Source organism: Leucoraja erinacea, chromosome 1, assembly GCF_028641065.1.
Source record: "Leucoraja erinacea ecotype New England chromosome 1, Leri_hhj_1, whole genome shotgun sequence".
Lineage (NCBI taxonomy): Eukaryota > Metazoa > Chordata > Chondrichthyes > Rajiformes > Rajidae > Leucoraja > Leucoraja erinaceus.
The window spans coordinates 97,716,758-97,742,236 of NC_073377.1; the positions used below are offsets into that span (position 1 = coordinate 97,716,758).

The 25,479-nt window shown below is 43.4% G+C and overlaps 1 protein-coding gene across 5 annotated transcripts in view; it reads left to right on the forward strand.

Moving 5' to 3' along the window:
- mapk10 (mitogen-activated protein kinase 10) overlaps positions 1 to 25,479 on the forward strand; it is a 237,464-nt gene that overhangs the window by 200,931 nt on the left and 11,054 nt on the right. For all 5 annotated transcript variants that reach the window (XR_008723964.1, XM_055640033.1, XM_055640036.1 and 2 more), the window contains exons 11-12: positions 14,012 to 14,075; positions 16,448 to 16,525. Coding sequence is in view for 4 of the 5 variants with exons in the window: in XM_055640033.1 (XP_055496008.1) it covers positions 14,012 to 14,075; positions 16,448 to 16,525 (142 nt within the window). In the remaining variant the exon portion in view is untranslated. The remainder of the gene's footprint in view (positions 1 to 14,011; positions 14,076 to 16,447; positions 16,526 to 25,479) is intronic.

Sequence of the window (25,479 nt, forward strand, 5' to 3'; positions counted from 1 at the left end):
ACTCCAACTTTTTGTGTCTATCTTTGCTATATGTATATTGGTTTCGCAATTGTTACTGCTTTGATGTGTTTTTTTTAGTTTAATTAATTTTATTTCATTTAAATATAAATATATTACAAATATATAAATAAATTGATTAGAATAGTTGTTAAGTGTTTCTACGAATCCAATACATTTACATTGTTCACAAGGGATTTGGCATTAGCTAGCTGTTCAGGGCGATTTGTACATTGTGAGAGCAGGGCTGGAGGATTCACTGTGGGAGGCCCAGGTTTCTCTCAGAGCCTGCTCCACCTTGTGGGCTGCCTCCAGGGTACTGAGGGAATGCTGGTATGGTCTATCGTGTCGCGAAGAGGAAGTTGGGATGGATGGGTCTGGCAGTAGCAAACCAGGGCAGAGGGCCTGTGTCCACATATCTGGCTCAATTTGTGGCTGTTTAAAGATCCCTGCAAATGCAATCAGATTTAACTTCCAGAGTTATAACTGATATCCTTGACCTTAGCACGAGACAACACACCAGCCTGCAATCATGCTTGAGGCATTTTGAACTGAAGATAATTGAAACTTTAACCAGTTGCAGGTTCCCTGTAACACAGTAAAGTCCAAGAGATAACAACAAAAAAGCCACGCAAGCCAAATTAATTATTTATTTAAAACCCTTTGATTTGCAATACTTTTGGCAGTTCTACTCAGAAACATATTTGTACAATATTCAAGGAAAATAGTAAGATTAAACGAGAACTTACCAGTTTGAAGTTTGATCTGTATTTTATGAGGAGTTACAATGAGGGATTACGTGAAGAACCCCGCTCAGTGCGCAGGCGCGGCATGCTTCCAAGCAGCGGTGTGGAATCACAGACAGACACAAGTATTTGAAGTAACATAGTAAAGAAAAAAGAGACATCAATTTATCAGTTTGATCCATATAATGAGGGTGGGAGCGGAGGGCACGTAATCCCTCATCGTAACTCCTCATAAAATACAGATCAAACTTCAAACTGGTAAGTTCTCGTTTAATCTTACTATTTTACTTCGGAGTCACGTGAGTGACTACGTGAAGATTTCAAAGCTCTGTGATTTCAAACCGTGTAACAGTTTTACTCACTCACTGCCGAAAGCTCTTGAGGAAGGAAGTGTTATCGTAATTAACCAATGAATCTGTTTTCAAAACAAAACGGTATTTATTAACAATAACAAAAAACAAAATAGCTCCCCCGGGCTTTAAATTAAATATTTGCAGCTTCTAATATTCTCGCTGCAAACAAATCAGGCTTCACCAATGGCTTATTATAGAATGTTCGGAATGTGGATTCCCTCGACCATCCTGCTGTGTTCAGGATGAGGTCAATAGGCACATCCATCCTAGCTGCCGTTGATGTGGATGCTGCCCTGGTGGAATGAGATTTGTAAAGGTTAATGTCTATCCCAGCAGCTTCCAATACCTGTTTTAACCATCTTGAAATGGTCTGGCTTGTTACCCGGCCATGTGGTTTTTTGTGGCTGACCCATAAGGCTCTTTCACTTCCTCGGATGTTGTGGGTTGTGTCGATGTACTGTTTGAGATGGGTCACCACACACAATCGTGGCTCTGTTGGGTAGGCCCGGAATACCACTAGTGCGTTGGATGTTCCTGGCCTGCTTTGTTTTATCAGACCTAAAAGGGTGAATGTTACCTGGTCTGGCATTGTTTCCATGCTGTCCAGTCTAAGTTTGTGTAACGACTGGACCCTCTGTGCAGAAACTAGAGCCATCAGCATGAGCGTTTTTAGAGTTAATTGCTCGAGGCTGAGGGATCTTGCTGGTGGTCTATCCCGGAGGTATGTCAGAACGACACTGACGTCCCAAATTTGAGTATACCTGGGCTTGGGGGGCTTGATGTTATAAATGCCCTTCATAAGTTTAACCACCAGCGGATGGGATCCCATAGGCTGATGTCCTGCAGGTTTGAGGTAAGTGGAGAGGGCACTACGTGCCGTGTTGATGGCACTGTAGCTCATATCCTCGTAGTGATGTAGGTAGGCCAGGAACTCGAGAACATTGGCTACTGTGGCTGTTTCATATGAAGTCCCTGTTTCTTGGCAGTACTTCTCCCATTTCTTGATGTTGGTTAGGTACTGCCTCTTTGTAGATGTTCTCAGGGATGCTGACATAGTGTTGATGGTTTGTTGCGATAATCCCAGGTCCAGATAGGGTCGGTTTAGAATCTGCAACCCAGGAGTTTAATGTCTTGATGGCATGGATGGCTTATGCCTGACACTGGGTGAATCAATAAACCTGGATGACTGGGAAACACCATTGGTGATTCCACCACCATGTCATGAAGTACTGGGAACCATGGCTGTGTAGGCCAGTCGGGTACCACCAAAATTCCAGAGGCTGAGTCCATCTGGATTTTGCGAAGTACCCGACTGATGAGGCAGAAGGGAGGAAAAGCATAGAAAAATAACTTTCCCCAATCCAGCGTGAAGGCATCTACCGCTGCTGCCTCTGGATCTGGTTCCCAAGCGACATACGTAGTTAATTGGTGATTTAGTCTTGATGCAAATAAATCGATATCTGGCTTTCCATATTGCTTGACAATTTTAGCAAATGCTTTAGGATTTAACATCCATTCGATGTTGTCATTGAATTTGCGTGACCTGGTGTCTGCCACTGTGTTTAGCTTACCTGGTAGATAGGTAGCTGAAAGCCAAATATGTCTTTCGACACACCATTGCCAAATCGTATTGACCAATTTGTCGCATGATAAAGATTTTATGCCGCCCATATGGTTAATGTAAGCCACCACCGTAGTATTGTCTATTTGTAATCGAACATGCAAGTGCTGCATATCTGATACATATGCTTTTAAACCATAAAAGGCGCCCAACATTTCCAAATAATTAATGCCCAGTGTAGATAGTAATGATGATTCTAAGTTAGTCCATCTACCACCTGTGCTGGATATGGAGTTAGTTGCTCCCCAGCCTTGAGCACTGGCATCTGTTTGAAGAACTAAAGTAGCATTAGTAATGATAATAGGACTACAACTATGCCAAATATTTTGTATCCACCACTGTAGCTCTGATATTGCTTCAGTGGGTAACATCATGACCCGATCATAGTGACCTTTATGTTGTTTTAGTGCCTGCACCTTTGCTCTTTGTAAATTTTGATAATGCAAAGGTCCAAATTGGATAGCCGGAAATGCTGCTACCATTTTCCCAATTACTGCTGCTACTTGTCGAATAGTTGGTCTTTTGTTAACTTTTAAGTTATTGCATGATTGTGCTAATGCAATCATCTTATCCCTTGGCAGGGTAATAGTCATTTGGACTGAGTTAATTGTGAAACCCAGGTAGTCCATGATAGAGGATGGATTTAACTTGGATTTATCTGGATGTAGGACGAATCCCAGCGTTTCTAGGAGCTGTTTTGTGGCTGATACTGCTGCTACAGCCAATTCCATAGTTTTCCCCACTATGAGGATGTCGTCCAAATATGCCATGACTATATGTTTTTGTTTCCTTAATGTTGCCATGGCTGGTTTTAATATTTTTGTGAATAATCTTGGGGCTGACGTGAGCCCATTAGGCAGTGCTTTATACTGCCACAGCTGCCCCATCCAGATAAATTTAAGGTATCTGCTATAATCCTTATGTATGGGTACCAGATAGTAAGCATCTTTGAGGTCAATGCTTGCCATATAGTATCCTTTGGAAATCAGTTGTCTAGCAGTCACAAATGTTTCCATTTTGAAATGTATATACTTAACAAACTTATTTAGGAATGCGACATCCACCATCTTTTTTAGTTTTTGTAAATATGTTGGAAACAAATTCCAAGGGTTCATGGTTAGTCTTTTCTATGACCCCTTTATTTATAAGTCTCACCAGTTCAGCTTGTCCCTCCTGTTGCTCTTTTTTGGAGGGAGAAAATACCCTTTCGGGCCAGTGTTGAACTGGCGGTGTTTTTGAAATAAATTGAATTTTATATCCTCCAATGCTATTGAGTATATATTTATCATTAGTGATCATTCCCCATGCTTTTTTAAACAAGTGTAACCTTCCCCCTGTTAGTAAGGCACCCTTATTCTCTATATGCTGGTAGGAACCAGATCCACCTACCTCCATGGTTATTGACGACTTTGTGTTTTCTTTTTTCTTAGAGTTTTGCCTTGTCGACGTGCTGGCGATGTTGGGGGGAGGCGCATTTTCCAGGGGGTCCGCGACGGGCCCTGACCTAAAAAAGGTCTTTGGGGATAATGCGGCCCCAAGCTTTCACCAGTCCCATATTCCAGACGTCGACTGGTGGATGCCGTGGGGTGCTGCCGCTTGGGTATCAGAGTTGTTCGTGGTTTGCTCGTCACGGGGCCTGCCCTCATGAGGCCGAAGGTTTTGGATGCCTCTTCCATATCCTTCAGCTGTTTGTTTAGGTCGTTCCCAAACAGTAACGGATCTGTCTCCGTAGCTGGAGCTTTGCACAAGCCAGCAAATTTTGGGTTGAGGGCAGGTCTTATATTTTCCCTCCGGAGGTTGTTTAATTCATATTGTGTGGTACACATCAACGCCAGCAGATCCTGCTGGTGTGTACTCATCTCCGTAGTCTCCAGGCAACGAGCAAAGGCTGTGATAGCTGACGTCAGGAGCCTAAGGATCCGCTGTAGCTTTATTTCTTGTGCCCGTATAGGGCCCCCCACATTTCCCCAGATTTGACTGTTGAGGCTTTTGACCTAAAGGGCCTCACAGTTCTCTGGTGCTGTGTGTTCTTCTAGTACTTGGGCGAGCACCTTTTCCTGTAGAGGCTTATTAGACAGGTGGTTTATGCTAGCCGCCATCCTCGGCTCCAGAGGTGCTCCAGCCCGTGGGGTTGCTACAAAGCGGTCCACAACATCCAGCAGCTGTTCCTGTTCCTGCACCCCATGCATACTCCCGATTCCTTCCGCCTGCCCCTTTTTCAGACCAACCCTGCCCTGGTCACCAATGCTAGCCTCCAGTTCTTGATCTGAGGTAGCAAAGGGAAGTGCCGGACTCGACACTATGGAGGAGGCGCCTGTCCTGTCTGCCCGGGAGCGCTGCTGTTCCCGGTAGACCATCTCCTCTAGGAGCTGCTGAATGCAGCTCAGGCGGCTGTCTCTCCTCCGTTTTGGAGAGGACATTTCCCCCTCCGACGAGTCGGAGTCGACCGGCCGATTTGTTTTTCAGGTTGCTTTCCCAGCCCGCCGTGCAGGCTCTGGCGTGACTGGGTCCGGCTCGGTCTCAGGGATAGCAAATCACTCAGCGAGCGGTGCTGCCGCCGGTTGCTGCCCCGCTGGAATTGGTCGCTCCTCTGGTGGAGTTAGAGCGCGGGCAGTTCTTTGTGAGAGCTTCCTGCGTTGAGACATTTTTGCACTGCAAAACACTAACGCCAACTCTCCTCCGGTTAGTCCCAACGCCCCGTCTACTTACCTGATGGTCCGTTTTAAAGCGCAGCTGGAGAGCCTGACTCCAGCTGCCGCCGCTGTTGCAACTGCTGGGCGTAATGCCGCGCCTGCGCACTGAGCGGGTTCTTCACGTAGTCACTCACGTGACTCCGAAGTAAAATCCAGAGCTTAATGCTTAATCCAGAGAATTATTTATAGGCTTGTTATAATTTATTTTGCCTATAAATTCAATTGTATTTGAGATGTTGACAGCTCCTTTCATTGAATGTTGGGAGATCACTCCAGTGTCATATTCCTTTTATTTTGTGTTGCCTCATGACGCAGGAGTGATCTCGTGGCTTCCAATGGAAGGATCTGTTGGCATCTCAAATATCATTGGCAAGGATGTTACATTTGTTCAAGGAAGAATTGAAAATATCCTTCAAACTATGCACCCCTGATACTTTCTTGTTATGACCAAGCTTGGATTTGAGGGACTGTTTTGTCTATCTGGTGTCATGCATACAGATAATGTGTTCATAAGATCATGTGATAGTAGAATTGGGCCATTTGGCCCATCAAGGCTACTCCACCATTCAACCATGGCTGATCCATCTCTCCCTCCTCACCCCATTTACCTGCCTTCTCCCTATAAACTCTGACACCTGTATTTAGCACATCAGAGGCAACTGAGTCTGATTAGAGCTTCAAAACTGCATGTTAGTTTGGGAGGAAGCACTGAAGTTAGTTTATTTATCTTGTCATTGGAGTTAGAAGATTTTATAGAGATAACCTTGATTGTTCCTCTCCGTTACCTTGAGTATTTACAGTGGGTAGGCTATGCATCTGAAGCATGGAGGAGCATAGATATCAGGGCAGCACAACAGACCATGAGCTTTATACAAGGACTGAGGTCTTGATCTCCAAATATTTTCCTTCTGAAGATAACTAGAGACTGTATTGGTGTGTTTGATGTTTGTTCATCTGTCTTTGCTCAGAGATGGCTCCTGAAGAATAGAAAATATTCCATGTTTTCTGAAGCCTCATTGTGGACCATTATTTTCAGAGGGCAGTGTTACATAGTGAGGGCGTGTGTTGAGAATCTTTGTTTTGCAAGCTTAGAGCGCCTATTCTCATTTGTTTCATTACAGAAGTTGGTAATTACAATTGTGGATCTAGGCAAACCCTGGGTCTGGAGAGGAGGTAATGTAGTTTGAATAGCCTCCCAATCATTCTATAGATTAGTTCCACCCCAGCAGGAAAGGAGTTGGTGAAAAGGTATAATAATGTGATGAGAAAGATTTAGAAAATTGTTACAACAGTAAACACTGCCTTGCTTGACCCAAGTCCAGGGACACCTGCAGTATACTGAAGCAGGACCAGTGCAGGGCAATTTTGGTGGCCCCAGAGCAAGGTTAGAACATGTTCATACATGTTTTTTAAGTTTGGCTGTCCTCTAAATTTCACCTACTTTTGGTACCTGCTGGATGGTGACATGCAAGCTGTGATTTTAACCAACAGGTCCTTCACAGATTTTTTACTCTGCATATCTTAAGACTTCAGACATCAGAGATACAGTGTGGAAACAGGCCCTTTGACCCACTGAGTCTGCGCTGACCAACATTCACTTGAGACAATTTACAGAAGTCAATTAACCGACAAACCTATAAGTCTTTGTGGGAGTGTGGGACGAAACCAAAGCACCTGGAGAAAACCCATGGGGTCACAAAATCCCTACACACAGCACCCATAGTCAGGATCAAACCCAGGTCACTGGCCCTGTAAGGCAGCAACTCTACCCCTGTACTACTGTGTCGTCCAAAATATTGTTGCTCATAAACTGGGATCAAATTTATTTCATATACCTGTGGCTCTTGGAACAGTTAGAGTTTAAAACAAATGATATTTTATAATATAAAAGCATTAATGTCATTTCTTTAAATTAAATATTTCTGAAGGTCAGAGTAGCTGAGTAATACTTGCCATGTGCCGAGATACCATCCCCAGATGGCAAATCTGTGGAATTCTTAGCCACAGAAGGCTGTGGAGGCCTAGTAAGTGGATATACAATATTTAAGGCAGAGATGGTTTGATTCTTTATTAGTACAGGTGTCAGAGGTCATGGGGAGAAGGCAGGAAAATGTGGTTAGGAGGGAGAGATAGATCAGCCATGATTGAATGGCGGAGTAGACTTGATGGGCTGAATGCCCTAATTCTGCTTCTATCACTTATGATAATCAGGCTGAGCTGGAGTTGTAAGAGGAGCATGATGATTGCTCCAGAACTCTTCCAACAGTGGCATCTTCAACGTCTACGATATGTTCATCAAAGTCTGCTGATGAAGTCAGGCTAGGGGACTAGGCTTCAGTATGATGTCCAGACCCGGAATATCCCCATCTACCACCTGGGCTCATGTAGGACAACTTGTCCCTTGGACAAGCGTGTTTTTTAGCTTCTTTTCCCAGTATATCTGCTTGAAGGTTAATGGTGCAGTCAATCTGTCTTGGTCAGTAATTTCTTGTTTGATCTTCTTCATGCAAAGGAGCAAAGAGGGAATTTTCTTCAAATGAAAGATTTCAAGTTTCATAATCAAATTTCATGGCTGCTCATACAAAGTGAGTCTTGTTGTGTATGGGAAAGACTTAAGCAACATAATTTCATTGCTTTCAGTTAATACTTATTAATTTCACAGGACAAACATGATCCACATTCTCAATAACTCATTGGGAAAAAGCCGTTAAGGACATAGTTCTGAGCCATAAATATCAAACCTGACAACAGTGAAGCGCCTCTGAGCTTAACCAAGATTCCCATTCCTGAGCATCGTGCCCTCACTGCTAGAAAGTATAGAGTGAATATTGAGAAAGGCCAAGACTATGTGGACTCCACCACACACCTCTTGCCATAATCCTTTCAGTGGGGGAAGGGTGATTATACAGTGCATTCAGAAAGTGTTCAGACTCTTTCACTTTTTCCACATTTTGTTATGTTACAGCATTATTCTAAAAATCAAATTATTTTGATTTTATCATCAATTTCACATACCCTACAATACCCCATAATAAAAAAGTGAAAACAGGTGTTTAGAAATGTTTGCAAAGTAATTAAAACTGAATTACTGAAGTATCACATTTACATAAGTATTCAGACTCTTTACTCAGTACTTTGTTGATGCGCCTTTGGCAGCGAGTACAACATCAAGTTTTCTTGGGTATGAATCTACAAGCTTGGCACACCTGTATTTGGGTAATTTCTCCCATTCTTCTCTGCAGATCCTCTCAAGCTCTGTCTGGTTGGATGGGGAGCATCGATGCACAGCTATTTTCAGGTCACTCCAGAGATGTTCGATCGGGTTCAAGTCCGGGCTCTGGCCGGGCCACTCAAGGACATTCACAGACTTGTCATGAAGCCACTCCTGCGTTGTCTTGGCTGTGTGCTTGGAGTCATTGTCTTGTTGAAAGGTGAACATCCGCCCCAGTCTGAGGTCCTGAATGCTCTGGAGAAGGTTCTCATCAAAGATCTTTCTGTACTTTGCTCCGTTCATCTTTCCCTCAATCCTGACTAGTCACCCAGTTCCTGCCGCTGAAAAACATCCCCACAGCATGATGCTGCCACTACCATGCTTCACCGTAGGCATGGTATTGGACAGGTGATGAACAGTGCCTGGTTTCCTCCAGACATGACACTTGGCATTCAGGCCAAAGAGTTCAATCTTGGTTTCATCAGACCAGAGAATCTTGTTTCTCATGCCTTTTGTCAAACTCCAAGCCGGCTGTCATGTGCCTTTACTGAGGAGTGGCTTCCATCTGGCAACTCTACCATAAGGCCTGATTGGTGGAGTGCTGCAGATATAGTTGTCCTTCTGGAGCTCTGTCATAGTGACCATCGGGTTCTAGGTCACCTCCCTGACCAAGGCCCTTCTCCCCCCATTGCTCAGTTTGGCTGGGCAGCCAGCTCTATGAAGAGTCCTGGTGGTTCCAATGTTCTTCCATTTAAGAATGACGGAGGCCACTGTGCTCTTCGGGACCTGCAATGCTGCAAAAATTGTTTTATACCCTTCCCCAGATCTGACTCGACACAATCCTGTCTCGGAGGCCTACGGACAATTCCTACATCATCATGGCTTGGTTTTTGCTCTGACATGCACAGTCAACTGTGGGACCTTATATAAACAGGTGTGTGCCTTCCCAAATCATGTCCAATCAATTTAATTTACCACTGGTGGACTCCAATCAAGTTGGAGAAACATCTCAAGGATAATCAATGGAAACAGGTTGAACCCGAGTTCAATTTTGAGTGTCATAGCAAAGGTTCTGAATACTTATGTAAATGTGATATTTCAGTTATTTATTTTTAATTACTTTGGAAAAATTTCTAAACACCAGTTTTTGCTTCTTCATTCTAAGCTATTGTTTGTCGATTTATGATGAAAACATTTTTTTTAATCCATTTTGAAATAAGGCTGTAACGTAACAAAATGTAGAAAAATAAAGGGGTCTGAATACTTTCTGAATGCACTGTATTTTGTCAAACATTATTTGGCATTCAGCCTTCATGCTGGTAAGAAGAAATTCCAGACAAATACAGACTGATTACACCATCAACCAGCAGACAGGTCTAGGTATATTAGCTTGGAGAATGATTCCTGCATTCTCCAGGTCAGCTTGAAGACTGCAAGAACCTGGTGTTTAGTTTAGTTCAGTGTGGAAACGGGCCCTTCTGCCCTTCAAATCCACGCCGATCAGCTGTCACCTTGCTCCCTTACAGCACCAGAGACCTGGGTTCGATCCTGACTACGGGTGCTATCTGTACGGAGTTTGTACGTTCTCCCCGTGACCTGCGTGGGTTTTCCGAGGGTGCACCGATATCTTCCAAAGACGTACAGGTTTGGAGGTTAATTGGCTTGGTAAAATTGTAAATTGTCCCTAGTGTGTGTAGGATAGTGTTAATATGCAGGGAACACTGGTCGGCGCGGAATCGGTGGGCCAAAATGGCCTGTTTCTGCGCTGTGTCTCTAAGCTAAACTAAACTAAACTAAATACTAATTCAATCCTACGTACTAGCGACAATGCCAATTAATCTACAAACCTGCACGTCTTTGGAACGTGGGAGGAAACCAGAGCACCCAGAGAAACTTACGCAGTGACAAGGAGAAAGTACAATCTTGGTACATCAGACCCTCAGATGTACAAACATCCACATCCCTCCTTCACCAAAGCCACACCTCTCCCTCCTCCCACAATCTTGCCCGGTTGTCATGGATTAGCTGCACCAGCAACAATTGCTGTCTATAATTGCAAGAAGCAAGAGGTTGATGCATTCATTTGTCCCCTCCCCCACTGCCCACCCACTTCACTGAACAGAGACGATAGCATGGCATGTCTTCTCTCCTAATAAATAAAGGGCTGTTAACTTCAATTTGTGGTAAAGCATTAAGGTGTTCATTCAATTAAGTGGACAAGTTGAGCAGATCAGGATGAAACAATAACCAGTGCCACTGTGGCTAATGTAATGCATTCATCTGGACACAAATAGCTGTTACTGGAGGATGCAGCAACAACTTAATGCTTCAGAGGATAGTTGTTCGCTGCTTTCTTCCCTCATCTAGGTTTTGTGTCCTGATGAAATTAATCAGCACAATCCTAGTCCACAATCCTAGCACAGGAGGATCAATGAGAACAGGAAAGATGCTACACATGGCACCATACACTGGTATGCTATTGGAGATCATTGCAACTTGGCAAAGTCTTTGATTGCATTTAAGGAGGATGCGGCCTTCCAGGATAGCATTATCAGAGATGTACCATCTCCTTTGGGAAGCACTGTGTAGAAGGACTACTATAGGGTCCTGTTACTTTTTTTGAGCTCATCTTAAATATCTCTAGTTGCTCAGGTGCCTTCACATCTATTGGTGCTATAAAAGTGGACAGAGAAATGGCAGGTGGAATTTAATACAAGCAAGTGTGAAGTGTCACACTTTGGGAGGTTGAATGCAAAAGGAAAGTTTAAAGTTTATGACAGGACCCTTTACAGAATTAATGCACAAAGAGATCTTGGGTCCAAGCCCATAGCTCTCTGAAAGTGGCCACACAATTAGATTTGGTAAAGAAGATGGTATGCTTGCCATCATTGGTTGGGGTATTGTGTATAAGAATCAGGAAGTCATGTTGCAGCTTTATAAGACTTAGATCAGATCTCATTTGGAGTATTGTCTGCAGCCTGGTCACCCCATGACAGGAAGGAAGTGGAGGCTTTGGGGAGGGTGAAGAGGTTGTTTACCAGAATGTTGCCTGGTTTACAGGTATATATAAAGAGAGATTGGACAAAACTTGGATTGTTTTCTCTAGCTTCGAAGGTTGAGGGGAGACCTAGTGGAAATATATACAATGGTGAAAGGTATAGATAGGGTGCACAGACAACACCTTTCTCCCAGGGTGCAAATGTCAACAACTTGAGTGCTTAGCTTTAAGGTTAGGTGAAATGTGTGCCACAGAGAGTGGTAGGTACCTGGAACACACTGGCATGGTTGGTGGTTGAGACAGATACAATAGTGACATTTATGAGATTTTTGGATATGCAAGGAATGGAGGGATATGGATCACATACAGGCTGAGGAGATTAGCTAAATTTGGCATCATGATCAGCATGGATGTTATGGGCTGAAGGGCCTGTTCCTGTACTGTACTGTTCTATGTTCAATGTTCCAAAGGGTTATTAATCTTTTGAAGTTTGTACCCCAGCGAACCATAGAGGGTGAGAGATTAAAATAGGCAGATTTGTAGATTATCAGGGAGTCAAGGGTTAAGGCATATTTATGGCCAAGATCAGATTAGCCCTGATTTTATAGAATGGAAGAGTGTGCCATTGCCTACATTTTCTCATTGTGCTTATATTACCTCATTAAAAGCTGCCCACTGGGACACATGAGTGCAGAGGTTATGATGTGAAATTGCTGACTATGGGAGTCTGCGAAGTGCATAAATGAGGCTGTGACCCTGAAGATCACATTGAGAGCTTCATTGCAACAGTGTTCACAGCTGAGGGCAGGCAGGTCAGAGCTGGAGTGGGATGGAGAATTAGAGGCAACAAGGGTAGAGAGGTCACATTTTCACGCTGTAGCAGGGTGTTTGTGTAGAAACAAAGAACGGTGGACGCTGGTTAATACACAAAAGGACAAAAAGTGCTGGAGTAACTCAGCAGGTCAGGCAGCATCTCTCGAGAACATTTCACTCAGAGGGTGGTGAGTATATGGAATGTACTGCCAGAGGAGGCAGTTGATGCAGGTACTGTAACACCATTTAAAAGTACATGGATAGAAAAGGTTTAGAGGGAAGTGGACCAAATAGGGGCTATTAGACGAGCGGTGATGGAGCATCTTGGTTGGTATTGATGAATTTGTTTTGGTCCTGTATGACTCTCTGACTCCATTATATTGTTCCCAAGGTAAGAGAGTTCAAAACTAGATGACACAAATTTAAGGTGAGAAGAGAAATATTCAAAGGGGCATAAGGGGCAACCTTTTCACTGAGAGGATGGTGAATATATGGTACGAGCTGCCAGAGGAAGTGATAGAGACAGTAGAATTACAGTATTGAAACAATATTTTGGCAGGAATATGGTGAGGAGCAGTTTTGAGGGATATGGGCCATCTGAAGAGATATCATCCTGATCCCATCTGTCTTTCATGGATAGGGGCTTTGATCCAATTAACTTAACCCTTTCTCAGCCGTGTTGAGTTGGTTTAGTTTAGTTTTGTTTAGAGATACAGAGCAGAAACAGGCCTCTCGGCCCACTGATTCCGCACTGGCCAGCGATCCCCACATATTAACACTATCCTACACACATTAGAGACAATTTTGCATTTATAACCAAGCCAATACCTACTCATATAACCTACAAAACCTGTATGTCTTTGGAGTGTGAGAGGAAACCGAAGATCTTGGATAAATCCCATGCAGGTCATGGGGAGAACGTACAAACTCTGTAAAGACAAGCACCTGTAGTCAGGAAACCAGGTCTCTGGAGCTAAGGCAGTAGCTCCACCGCTGCACCACGATGCCGCCCTTTCTGCACCTTTGCCCAATCCTTACCAGAATAGATGTCATGCCACAATGTTGAACAACATATCTATAAACATTGTCTATAAACAACGTCTGAAGAAGGGTTTCGGCCCAAAATGTTGCCTATTTTCTTCGCTCCATAGATGCTGCTGCACCCGCTGAGTTTCTCCAGCTTTTTTGTGTACCTTCTATAAACATTGTTGTGTTGAGAAACAAATTATTGTCTGCGGCAAAGCACAGATATTGAGTGGCTCCATGCTGTGATCATGTGTTTCTCACAGAGTGGTTTTTATTTACACAGCTAAGCTATGTGATTTTAAAACTAACTTACTGCTAGTATCGATACATTTAGTCATTTATATATTAACGATACTCTGATAACAACGCACTATTTCCAAACATTGCTCAACATGGCAGTTACCTACTCACTCGCTGGTACAGGAAGAGGAAATTCTAGAACATGATTTAAGAGAATTTGTAATTCTAAATTGCACGATGAGAAATGGAGATGGAGGTCTGTAATGTAGCCTTGCATGAAATTAGACTTTATAATTGTGCCTTTGTTTTACAGCCTCCTCCCCAGTTCTACGACAAGCAACTTGATGAAAGAGAGCACAGTATAGATGAATGGAAAGGTAATGTTAAACAAGGAGTCGTGTTGCAATGTTGACCATATTGGTTTGAGACCACAGTTTCTGTGTGTGTTGAACATAATTGTTACGTTGATTAAATGGTGGGACTGTATAGATTTTAACCCAATTAGAGCTCAAGACAAATGTTGAAAAACTACATTTTTAATATCTGCAATCATCAAGCAACAAAAAAAACATGTAAATTTACATTTGGCAGCCAAAGTTTAAATATAGATTGATGATACTGGCCATTATTATTAAGAGAAACAAATTGTGGCCAAATGGGTTTTTTTCCATCCCCGCATCCAATTGTACAAAATGGTTGTACTCTGCTTCTGAAAATAGGTTCCATTGAAGTCAGGTAAAAGAGAATGAACTTTCATCCCCTTAGTTTCCCACAGTGGGATGATGAAAATAAATAAAGCTGTGGTAATCACATTTCCAAGGTGTCCTTTAATTTTCAAATTTGAGTATTTGGGACAGGGGCAGTTGGGTGTGTTAATGCAACAGAATGAAGAGAAGGCCGCTCTGAGAAGAAGCCCTGAGGCCCAGATTAGATAAAGCGCATTAGCCAGAGTCTCTCCACACTCCTTTCTGAAGCCAGAAGAGCAACCCACTATGGTAATTTTCCGTTCGACAAGGTTCCGCATGGTAGGCTGCTCTGGAAGGTTAGATCGCATGGGATCCAAGGAGAGATAGCGGAATGGATAGCAAATTGGCTCCATGGAAGGAAGCAGAGGGTGATGGTGGAAGTTTGCTTCTTGGACTGGATGCCTGTAACTAGTGGTGTGCCTCAGGGTTCGGTGTTGGGCCCATTACTGTTTGTTATCTACATCAATAATTTGGATGTGAACATACAGGGCAACATTAGCCAGTTTGATGATGATACAAAAGTTAGTGGTTTTGCAGATAGTGAAGGTGGTTGTGAAAGATTGCAACAGGATCTGGATCGATTGGCCAGGTGGGCGGAGGAATGGTTGATGGAATTTAATACAGAAAAGTGTGAGGTGTTGCATTTTGGGACATCGAGCAAGGGCAGGACCTACACAGTAAATGGTAGGCCTCTGGGTAGTGTTGTAGAGCAGAGGGATCTAGGAGTACAAGTGCATGGTTCCTTGAAGGTCAAGTGGCAGGTAGATAAGGTGGTCAAAACAGCTTTTGGCACTTTGGCTTTCATCAGTCAGAGTATTGAGTATAGAAGTTGGGAGATCATGTTGCAGTTGTATAAGACACTGGTGAGACCACATTTAGAATATTGTGTTCATTTCTGGGCACCATGTTATAGGAGAGATATTGTCAAGGTTGAAAGGGTTCAGAAAATATTTACAAGGATGTTGCCAGGACTAGAGGGTGTGAGCTATAGGAAGAGGTTGAATAGGCTAAGTCTTTATTCCATGGAGCACAGGAGGATGAGGGGAGATCTTATAGAGGTATACAAAATCATGAGAGGAATAGATTGGGTAGATGCACAGTCTTTTGTCCAGAGTAGGGGAATCAAGGACCAGAGGATATAGGCTCAAGGTGAAGGGAAAAAAATTAATAGGAATCCCAGAGGTAACTTTTTCACACAAAGGGTGGCGGGTGTATGGAACAAACTGCCAGAGGAGGTAGTTGAGACTGGAACTATCCCATCGTTTAAGAAAGCTAGACAGGTACAAGGATAGGTTTGGAGGGATATGGACCAAGCACAGGCATGTGGGACTAGTGTAGCTGGGACATTGTTGGCGGTATGGGCGAGTTGGGCCGAAGGGCCTGTTTCCACACTGTATCACTCTCTGACTAGGAGGTGCCTTCGGGAAGCTTACAATAGAACCTTTACTACCTGTACTTTTCACCAGTATCGGCCCTGCTAAGTCTAATAAAGAGATTCAGCAGGAATCACAGTCTATTAAAGAAATTGAAATTCTAGGGGATGTCCAGGAATGCCGCAAACATGACCTGATATTTGCTCTGTCATATCACTAACTTTTAACATGGCATCAATAAGGTGAAATCAAGCATTCTTAACAGCATACCTCAAGGCACAACAGCTCCACTAAGTTCAATACCATCTGTGCCTTGCATCCCAACCCCCCTCCCCTCTCACACACACGAACACCACAGCATTGTCAGAAGTCCTCCTCTTGTTACAAATCCACTGACAAGATGACTATTACCACCCATTCTCTTCACCACTGTTGGCAGATACATCAGCACCATCAGCTCAACAGACTATCTATGCAAGTTGAATTGAATATACTCGCTGTCCAGAGTCCAGAGGTAACTTGTTATGTTCTGCCAAGATATGTCCATATCGTAGTGACTGGGAGACTAGGACAACAGCAAATGAGGTTTCCATGATTAATTATGTTACTTTGTTTCTTTTTTAATACCAGAATTAATCTACAAAGAAGTGATGGATTTTGAGGAGAAGACTAAAAATGGTGTTGTGAAGGGACAACCATCTCCCTCAGGTAAACCCAGTAACTCTGCACATCGAAAATAGGATTGATTCTAAGCATGTTTACACTGTGCTCCCATTTCCAACTCTCCCCATTGATGTGTTTCTAAAACATGTTTAATTCTCAATTGAAAGTTTTCTCCAGGTAAAAAGTGAATTGTTTAATTTAATTGACCACAAAATAGTGAGGTTTCACTTTGGTTGCAAAGAAGTATGAAATAATAGTTCAAGCCAAAGATTTGTTGTTTTATTTCTCCTACATGGTGAAATATGGATCATGTGCAGGCAGATGAGATTAGTTTACCTAGGTATCATTTTCAGCACAGACATTGTGGACAGAAGGGCCAATTTCTGTGTTGTACTGGTATGTGTTCTGTTTCTCAATTACTTCCTGCCTACAGTTGGTGTTTCTTATATTTCCACATTACCATTGCAGTTTTCCAGTGGGTTGTCAATTGTTTTCAATGCAGCAATCTCCATGTTTCAAATAACCAGATAGCCAGGTGTAGTGAAACACCAGTAAGCACAAATGAAGGTTCAACACCATTAAACAACATAAATACATTACCCGGTCTTCAAACATTCACCCCCGCGTTGAGTTGTTACTACAGTGGTGACTGCCTTCTCACTGACACTTTTAACAAGCTTTTTCAGAATCTGATGTCACTGGAAAGGCTGAAATATTTTGTTGTCTATGGAATAGAATCTCTAACTCTGCAACTGATAATAAATTGCTCATTGAACGTTTTGCCGCAGCAGAGAAATCTGCAGAATTTCCACACACGGTACGAGTCTTGAAAGGGTCAAGTTTAGTTTCGTTTTGGTTAGAGGTGCAGTGAGAAAACAGGCCTCTCGACCCACTGAGCCTTTGGCGACCAGCGATTCCCGCACATTAGTGCTATTCTATACGCACTAGTGATAATTTACTATTTTACCAAAGCCAATTAACCTACAAACCTGCAATTCTTTGGTGTGTGGGAGGAAACTGGAGCACCCGGCGAAAACCTACGCAGGTCACGGGGAAAACGTACAAACTCTGTACAGACAGCATCCGTAGTCCCGATTGAACCCGGCTCTCTGGCGCTGTAAGGCAGCACCTCTACCGTTGTGCCACTGCCACCCCCAAGTAAGCTCTCTTTCATCAGCAGACACATAGGATTGACAATGACTTTTGGTGCCAAGGTGACTGATGAAGCTAGCTGGGAACTGCTGACTCATCCACAGAAAAACTGGTGGTGGGGGAAGATGAGGGAGGGAGCAGTTGGGTTATTTTGTGTGTGGTATGTTCTGCTTCTGGTTTTCTCCCCCCAGGGAAAGATAAAACGTCTACCTTTTTCTTTAAACTGGTCATCTTTAGTGTGACAATGTCAATGTCAAAGCACGCCAGGTTCCGAGCCGTGACAGCAGAGCGGCATTCACTTCAGTCACCGTTGGGATTGTGCATTGGATTCTGGATATACCAGTACCCAAAATAGTTTCTGCTAACTTGAGGTAGCCCTTGCCCAATAGTTACCATGTTGTCTTTATGGACCAAAATACAGATGCATACATGCATGCTTCATGCACACACTCACACATACACATACCTTCACACACACACACACGCACACACCAAGGCAATTAACCTACAAACCTGTACGTCTTTAGAGTGTGGGAGGAAACCGAAGATCTCAGAGAAAACCCACACAGGTCACAGGGAGAAAATGAAAACTCCATACAGACAGCACCCGTAGTCAAGATCGAACCGGGGTCTCCGGCACCGCATTTGCTGTAAGGCAGCAACTCTACCGCTTTTCCACCTTGACCGCCCTGGCCACCGTGACCGCCACCTTGCTTCCTAAACTCCTCACATATCTGATTCCCAGGCTGCAGCCACACAGCTACGTTCCCGATCCCCGACTCTGGAGGCACACCCATCCTATTTTCCCGATCCCCTTCTCTGGTAAAACAGCTGTTAGACTTTCCCCAACCCCCACCTTCAGCTACAGTCCTGCCCATGCTCCTGACCTCTGCAACTGGCTGCTTATCTGGTCCATATTCAAATGCCACTGCTTCCCAAGTACTGACACAGGGCATGCACCTCCCTCAGACTCAGGCATCAACCTGGTCAACTGAGCACCAGTGAAATGGCTGCCTCCTCACTTCTCACCACCTCCTGATCTTTATGCAGGTGAAGAAGGTGAAAATGAGACTGTGAAGAGCCATAATACTGGACAGCATGGTGGCACAGCAATAAAATTGCTGACTTACAATGCCAGAGACTCGGGTTCGATTCTGATTCTGGGTGCTTTCTGTATAAAGTTTGTATGATCTCCCTGTGACCGCGTGGGTTTTCTCTGGGTACTCTGATTTCCTCCCATATTCCAAAGACGTATAAGTTTGTAGGTTAAATGTGTCGGAAGGAACTACAGATGCTGGTTTAAACTGAAGATAGACACAAAATGCTGCAGTAACTCAGCGGGTCAGGCAGCATCTCTGGAGAGAAGGAATAGGTTTTGTTTTGGCTCGAGACCCTTTCAGGTCACCCATGCTTAAAAAAAGCATTGAGGAATGAGAAATCATCTACTCTCCCATCAGAAGCAGCATGATCCATCTGATCGGCCAAGCATAATTTCTCTTTTTATCCAAGCTACTATATTACTGCCAATTCCATTTGCTCTAATCCCTCGGCAGTTATCAAAAGCCTTCTGAGAATCATATTGCACCGTAGCTACAATTTCCTTCTCAACAGCTCTTCTAGGAACATCCACTCTGAATTCCAATAGATTAGCTAAACATGACTTCCATTTTCAAAATCCATGTTTTCTAAGTGTCCTATTAGTATAAACATTGTCAGAGATTCCAGCATTCGCCAACTTTTGTTGACAAGCTGATAGATTGGTACCTCCTTCATTTCTCTCATTTCTTAAATAGTGGAGTAACATCTTCTACCTTTCTATCAGCAGGAACTATTCCAGAAATTATAAATCATCTCGACAGCCAGCTCTTTCAAAACTCTGTGATGTACATCCCCACAACCTGAGCAGGCCAGACCATCACACAAACCAACCTCCCTTCCATTGATTCCATCTACACTTCACGCTGCCTCGGCATGGGCACCAGCATAACCAAGGACCAGTCACACCCCAGTCATTCCCTTTTCTTCATTCTCCCATCAGGCAAGAGGTACAGAAGTGTGAACTGGCATATCTTCAGATTCAGGGACAGTTTCTTCCCAGTTATGATCAGACAACTGAAGCAGCCTAGCACCAATTAGGGAGTGGTCCTGAGCTACCATCTACCTCATTGGAGACCTTTGGACTATCTTTAATTGGACTTTATCTTGCACTAAACGTCTTTCCTTTTATCCTGTATCAGTACATGGTGGGCAGCTTGATTGTAATCATGTATAGTCTTTCCGCTAACTGAATAGCCCACAACAAAACAGCTTCTCACTATACCTTGGTACATGTACAATAAACAAAACTATCTAATTTAGAATTTTTAGGCTTTTAGCACTATTTATTTTACTTTCCCATTTACACTCGACCCTTCGCTCCAATATTTCTAGGTGTTATTTTTTTATTATTCCATGAAGACAGACACAAAATATTTGTTTAACTTCTCTACCTCTTCCTTTCTCCCATTGTAAATTTTATTGTCTCTGAATTTTAGGGGCCTACATTGGCCCTCTTTTATTTTCTCTTTTTAAATACCAGTAAAAATTCATACCATCCATTTTTGTTTCCTGTTGGTTTACTCCAATGTTTTATGGTCCCTTTCTTTATCAATGCCATTCTCATCCTTTGCTGAATTCTTAAATAGTCCCAATGCTCCAGCTTACAGCTTTTCATGGAATTTTATGAGCATTTGTCGTAGATTCAATACTCTAATTCTCCTGCAATCCATGTTGGACCAGTTTCCCTGTTGTGTTTTATGCTTTAAAAGAATATGTATTTGTTGAAAGTCATGTATTATTTTAAATGCCTGTCACTGCCTGTCCATTATCCTTAATCTAGTTTCCCAATCTACCACTTCCAACTTGCCCTTCACGCCTTCTGAGTTTCCATTGTTTGCGTTGAAAACTGCAGTTTCTTATTGAACTAATGCTTTTCAAACCAATATCAATCTATGCCCAATCTTCTCTTAAGACCATTTTACAATCATCTTATTTAATGACCCTATCTTGTTAGCAAGCGCTGAATTTAAAATAGCCTATTCTTTTTAATCAGTTCCTCAGTGTTCTGATCCAGAATACCATTTCACGTATCTCACTTGTACTAATTTAATTTGACCAGACTATATATAGGTTCAATCTTTTGTGATTATATTACTGCCGATATAAGCACTTCCTTGTTTGTTATATATATACAGTGTCCTAACCATCTGGAGGCCCAATGCCCACCTATGTGTTCTATCTCCTGCTACTATATTGCTCCACTCAAATTAGTTCTCTATCATAATCTGCTGAGCAAAAATCCTTTTTAATAATGGTTGAGAATCATCTTTACCAATTTTGCTACCCAACAACCATTTTCCTTTTGCCTGTTCTTCCTAAATGTCAATTGTCCTATAATATCAAATCCCCAGCTTCAATCACCCTGCACCTCTGTTTCTGTCATGGGAGTTAAATCTTATCAATTAACAACCATTTGTGTCCTTAATTTTCCGTGGTTGTGAATGCAGTATGCATTCACATATGAAGCCTTTAAATTGACCTTTTTTAAAAACATTTTTGTGCTCTGCTTCATTGATGAGAAGAACTTTTTTCACACAGAGAGTGGTGAATCTCTGGAACTCTCTGCCACAGAGGGTAGTTGAGGCCAGTTCATTGGCTAGATTTAAGAGGGAGTTAGATGTGGCCCTTGTGGGTAAGGGGATCAGGGGGTATGGAGAGAAGGCAGGTACGGGATACTGAGTTGGATGATCAGCCATGATCATATTGAATGGCGGTGCAGGCTCGAAGGGCCGAATGGTCTACTCCTGCACCTAATTTCTACGTTTCTATGTTTCAGATTTAGATTCAAACTTTATTGTCATTGTGCAGAGACAATGAAATGCAGTTAGCATCTCGCCCAGAAGTGCGAACACATAATAATGGAACAGTAAAATATATATATATGTATATACAGTAGCAGTAGTGCAATTTCCCGGGGGAGAGATCAGTCACTGGGGGAAGGAGTGCCCGGGAGGGGGTGACTGGCATTCACCAAGGTGCAGAGTTAAGTAGAGTAACAACCGCAGGGAAGAAGCTGTTCCTGCACAATGAGCTCCTTGGTCTTCTTGGAGTTAAGGGCCAGGTTGTTGCCAGCACACCATGCTGCTAGGAGCTGGACCTCCTCCCTATAGGCCAGCTCATCGTTGTTGCTGATGAGGCCAATCACCGTTGTATCATCTGCATACTTGATGATGGTGTTAGTACCATGTACAGGTGTGGTGTGCAGTCATAGGTGAAGAGGGAGTAGAGGGGGCTCAGCACACAGCCCTATGGAACGCTGGTGTTCAGGGTGAGGGGGTGAGGGTTGTTGTGCAGAGGGCGGAGTGAAGTGCCGTTGAGATGGCATCCTCCGTAACTCCTGCTTGCGGTAGGCGAACTGATAGGGATCCAGTGTGGGGGGCAGCCTTTGAGTGTGCCAGAGGTGTGCTTGTCTAACCTAACAGACTGGGTTAGAAAGTCTAGTATCCAGTTGCAGAGGCAGGGGTCGATGCCCAGGTCGATGAGTTTGGTGATCGATTTTGTGGGGATAATGGTGTTAAATGCTGAGCTAAAGTCGATGAACAGCATTCTCACGTAGGTGTCTCTGTTGTCGAGGTGGGAGAGGGCGGAGTGAAGTGCTGTGGAGATGGCATCCTCCGTACTCCTGTTCTTGCAGTAGGCGAACTGATCAGGGCACAGGCCCTGAAGACGTGCCCGGGGATGCCGTCAGGGGGCATTTTGTGTTATTCCTGCTCAGTGCAGCATACTCTTTGAGTGTGAGGGGTTGGTGATCGCAGGAGCACAGCCTTGATGGCTCTCGAGATTGCCCTGTCAAAGTGGACATAAAATGATGATGGGATGTGGGGGTGGTGTTGGTGGGTCTATAGTCCGTGATGTCCTGTATGCCTTGCCACATGCGTCGGGGGTCGGAGTTGTTCTTGAAGTGCTCCTCAATCCTGAGCTTGTAGCTGTGCTTGGCCTTCCTGATGCCACTCTTCAGTTTAGCCCTGGATGAACTGTAGGCTCGGGCATCGCCTGATGAAGGTGCTGCCTCAGCAGGGTTGTTCATCCATGGTTTCTGATTCGGGAATGTGGTAATCCATTTGAGGGAGGTGACACTATTAATGGTGGAGTTGATAAAGTCCAAAACGGAGGAGGTATAAGAGTCAATGTCCGTGTGGGAGTCAAGGGTGGCCTGATCTGCAAACACATTCCAATCAGTGTTTTTACAAAACACTGCTGAAGTGTGGAGTCCGCACCCTTAGACATCCTCTGTCTGATGGACTGTCCGAGATAGGGGGCGGCTTTGGCTGCAGACATGTTGATGTCATTGGGGGGTACAGTCTTCAAGTTGGAGTGATTGAAGTCACCTGCAACAATGAAGGCTGCCTCGGGGTTGTGAGTATGTTGTTTGCTAATGGCAGTATGCAGATCTTTCATTGCAAGCTTAGCATTAGCATCTGGAGGAATATAGGCTGCAGTCACAACAGTGGAAGTGAACTCTCTAGCCAGATAGAACGGTCTGCATTTAACCATGAGAAAATCTAGGTTAGCTGAGCAGTGACTCTCGATGATGGTAGTGTCCGTGCACCAAGCTTTATTTACATAAATGTACAGACCCCCTTCTATTTTCTGCTTGCCTTTTTCCCCATGCCTGTATATTTTTCTTCACTACATTTCTAACTTCCATTTCCAGTTTTCTTTCTCTCCATAATGACTCCTTTCAGGTTTTTAATTTCCCCATCAACCTCAGTGTGATTATTGGTCCCAGGGTGCAGCATGTCTGATTTGTTTTTGATCCCAAAACCTCGGAAATCATAAACCCTGCCTCCGGCAACATTCTGACCAGCAGTACATTTATTTATTTATATGACCTCCTCTTTCTGAACTGATTAGCACATAGTACCAGGAGGAAGTTTGGGATTACTATGTTTTTGTTTATGCCTTTCCAAGCTCTCTAAAGTTTATAATGAATAAATATAAATAAACAATTTTGGATCATCTTACAGGTCCATGGGGCTCAATTATGGGTGGAAAATTAAAGCATCGTGACTGATGTCTGGAAACAGGGCATTGACTGTCACAGTGTGGAAGGCATGCTCACAATCCCACCCGACATTCAGGGAGCAGAATCATTGCCAGTTGAGGCACACCTCTGATATCACAGGTGGAACTCACAATGTCACATGAAGCACTGCAGGGAATCGATGCTGCAGGCACAAAACAAAGGACTTACTTTAAAAATAACAGAATATTTGATGGACATCTGTAGGATGATTTAGAACAAGGTAGAACTGTGCATAATTGAGGACATCTCCCTTTAGGATGTCTGAGCTGAAGGGTCAGAAGAGATTATTTTTATTCATTCTTGGGATGTGGGTTTATTGCCAAGACCAGAGTATTACATTATGGGAAGGCAATGGGGAACTACCTGCTTGAACCTTGTGTGCTCTGGAATTGTGTTCATTGGATTCTGGCTCAGCTGGTCTACACCAAGGGCACTTACCACTGAATAATAAACATGATGACTTCAGTGACTGTTCAATGAATTTCCCCTCACAATTTTTGCAGTACATACCTGACTTGTACAGAACCTCTCTAGCTGTTAAGAACAGCTTGTAAGGTGCTTCACATCATATAAACAAGTGATTTGTTACTGAAAGTAAGCATGCATGTACAGCAAGCAGTGAAGAAAGCTAATGGCATGTTGGCCTTCATAACAAGAGGAGTTTAGTATAGGAGCAAAGAGGTCCTTCTGCAGTTGTACAGGGCCCTAGTGAGACCGCACCTGGAGTATTGTGTGCAGTTTTGGTCTCCAAATTGGACATTCTTGCTATTGAGGTTGTGCAACGTAGGTTCACAAGATTAATTCCCAGGATAGCGAGACTGTCATTTGTTGATAGAATGGAGCGAGTAGGCTTGTATACATTGGAATTTAGAAGGATGAGAGGATATCTTATTGAAACATTTAAGATTATTAGGGGATTTGACACACTAGAGGCAGAAAACATGTCCCCGATGTTGGGGGAGTCCAGATTCAGGGACCACCGTTTAAGAATAAGAGTTAGGACATTCAGAACGGAGATAATGAAGCACTTTTTTACCCAGAGAATTGTGAATCTGTGGAATTCTCTGCCTCAAAAGGCAGTGGAGGTTAATTCTCTGGATGCTTTCAAGAGAGAGTTAGATAGAGCTCTTAAAGATAGCAGATTCAGGGATATCCGGAGAAGGCAGGAGTGTGGATGATCAGCCATGATCACAATGAATGGCGGTGCTGGCTTGAAGGGCCGAATGACCTACTCCTGCACCTATTGTCTATTGTTTCTTTATATAGATTTTTTTTTAAACATGCACATTTTCAACAATATCCTCAAGCCCCTCTTTAGTCAGAGGGTGATGAATCTGTGGAATTCACTGCCACATAGCAGTGGAGGCCAAGTCAGTGGATATTTGTAAGGTGGAGATTGACAGATTCTTGATTAATAAGGGTGTGAGGGGTTGTGGGGTGAAGGCAAGAGAATGGGGTTGAGAGAAAAAGATAGATCTGCCATGATTGAATGGTGGAGTAACTTGATGAACCCAATGGCCTCATTCTGTTCCTAGAACTTATGAACATGAATTTAAATGACATTTTAGATCTCCAGTTCAGGAAAAAAAAGATAATTTCCACATAATGATGTTGCAGCCCCTTTCATGTTACTATACCAAGCACATAGCAAAAGAAAACAAATAGTTTAATGATGAATGTATATGCACTGTCTTTCACAATCTCACAGTGTCCAAAGCTGTTT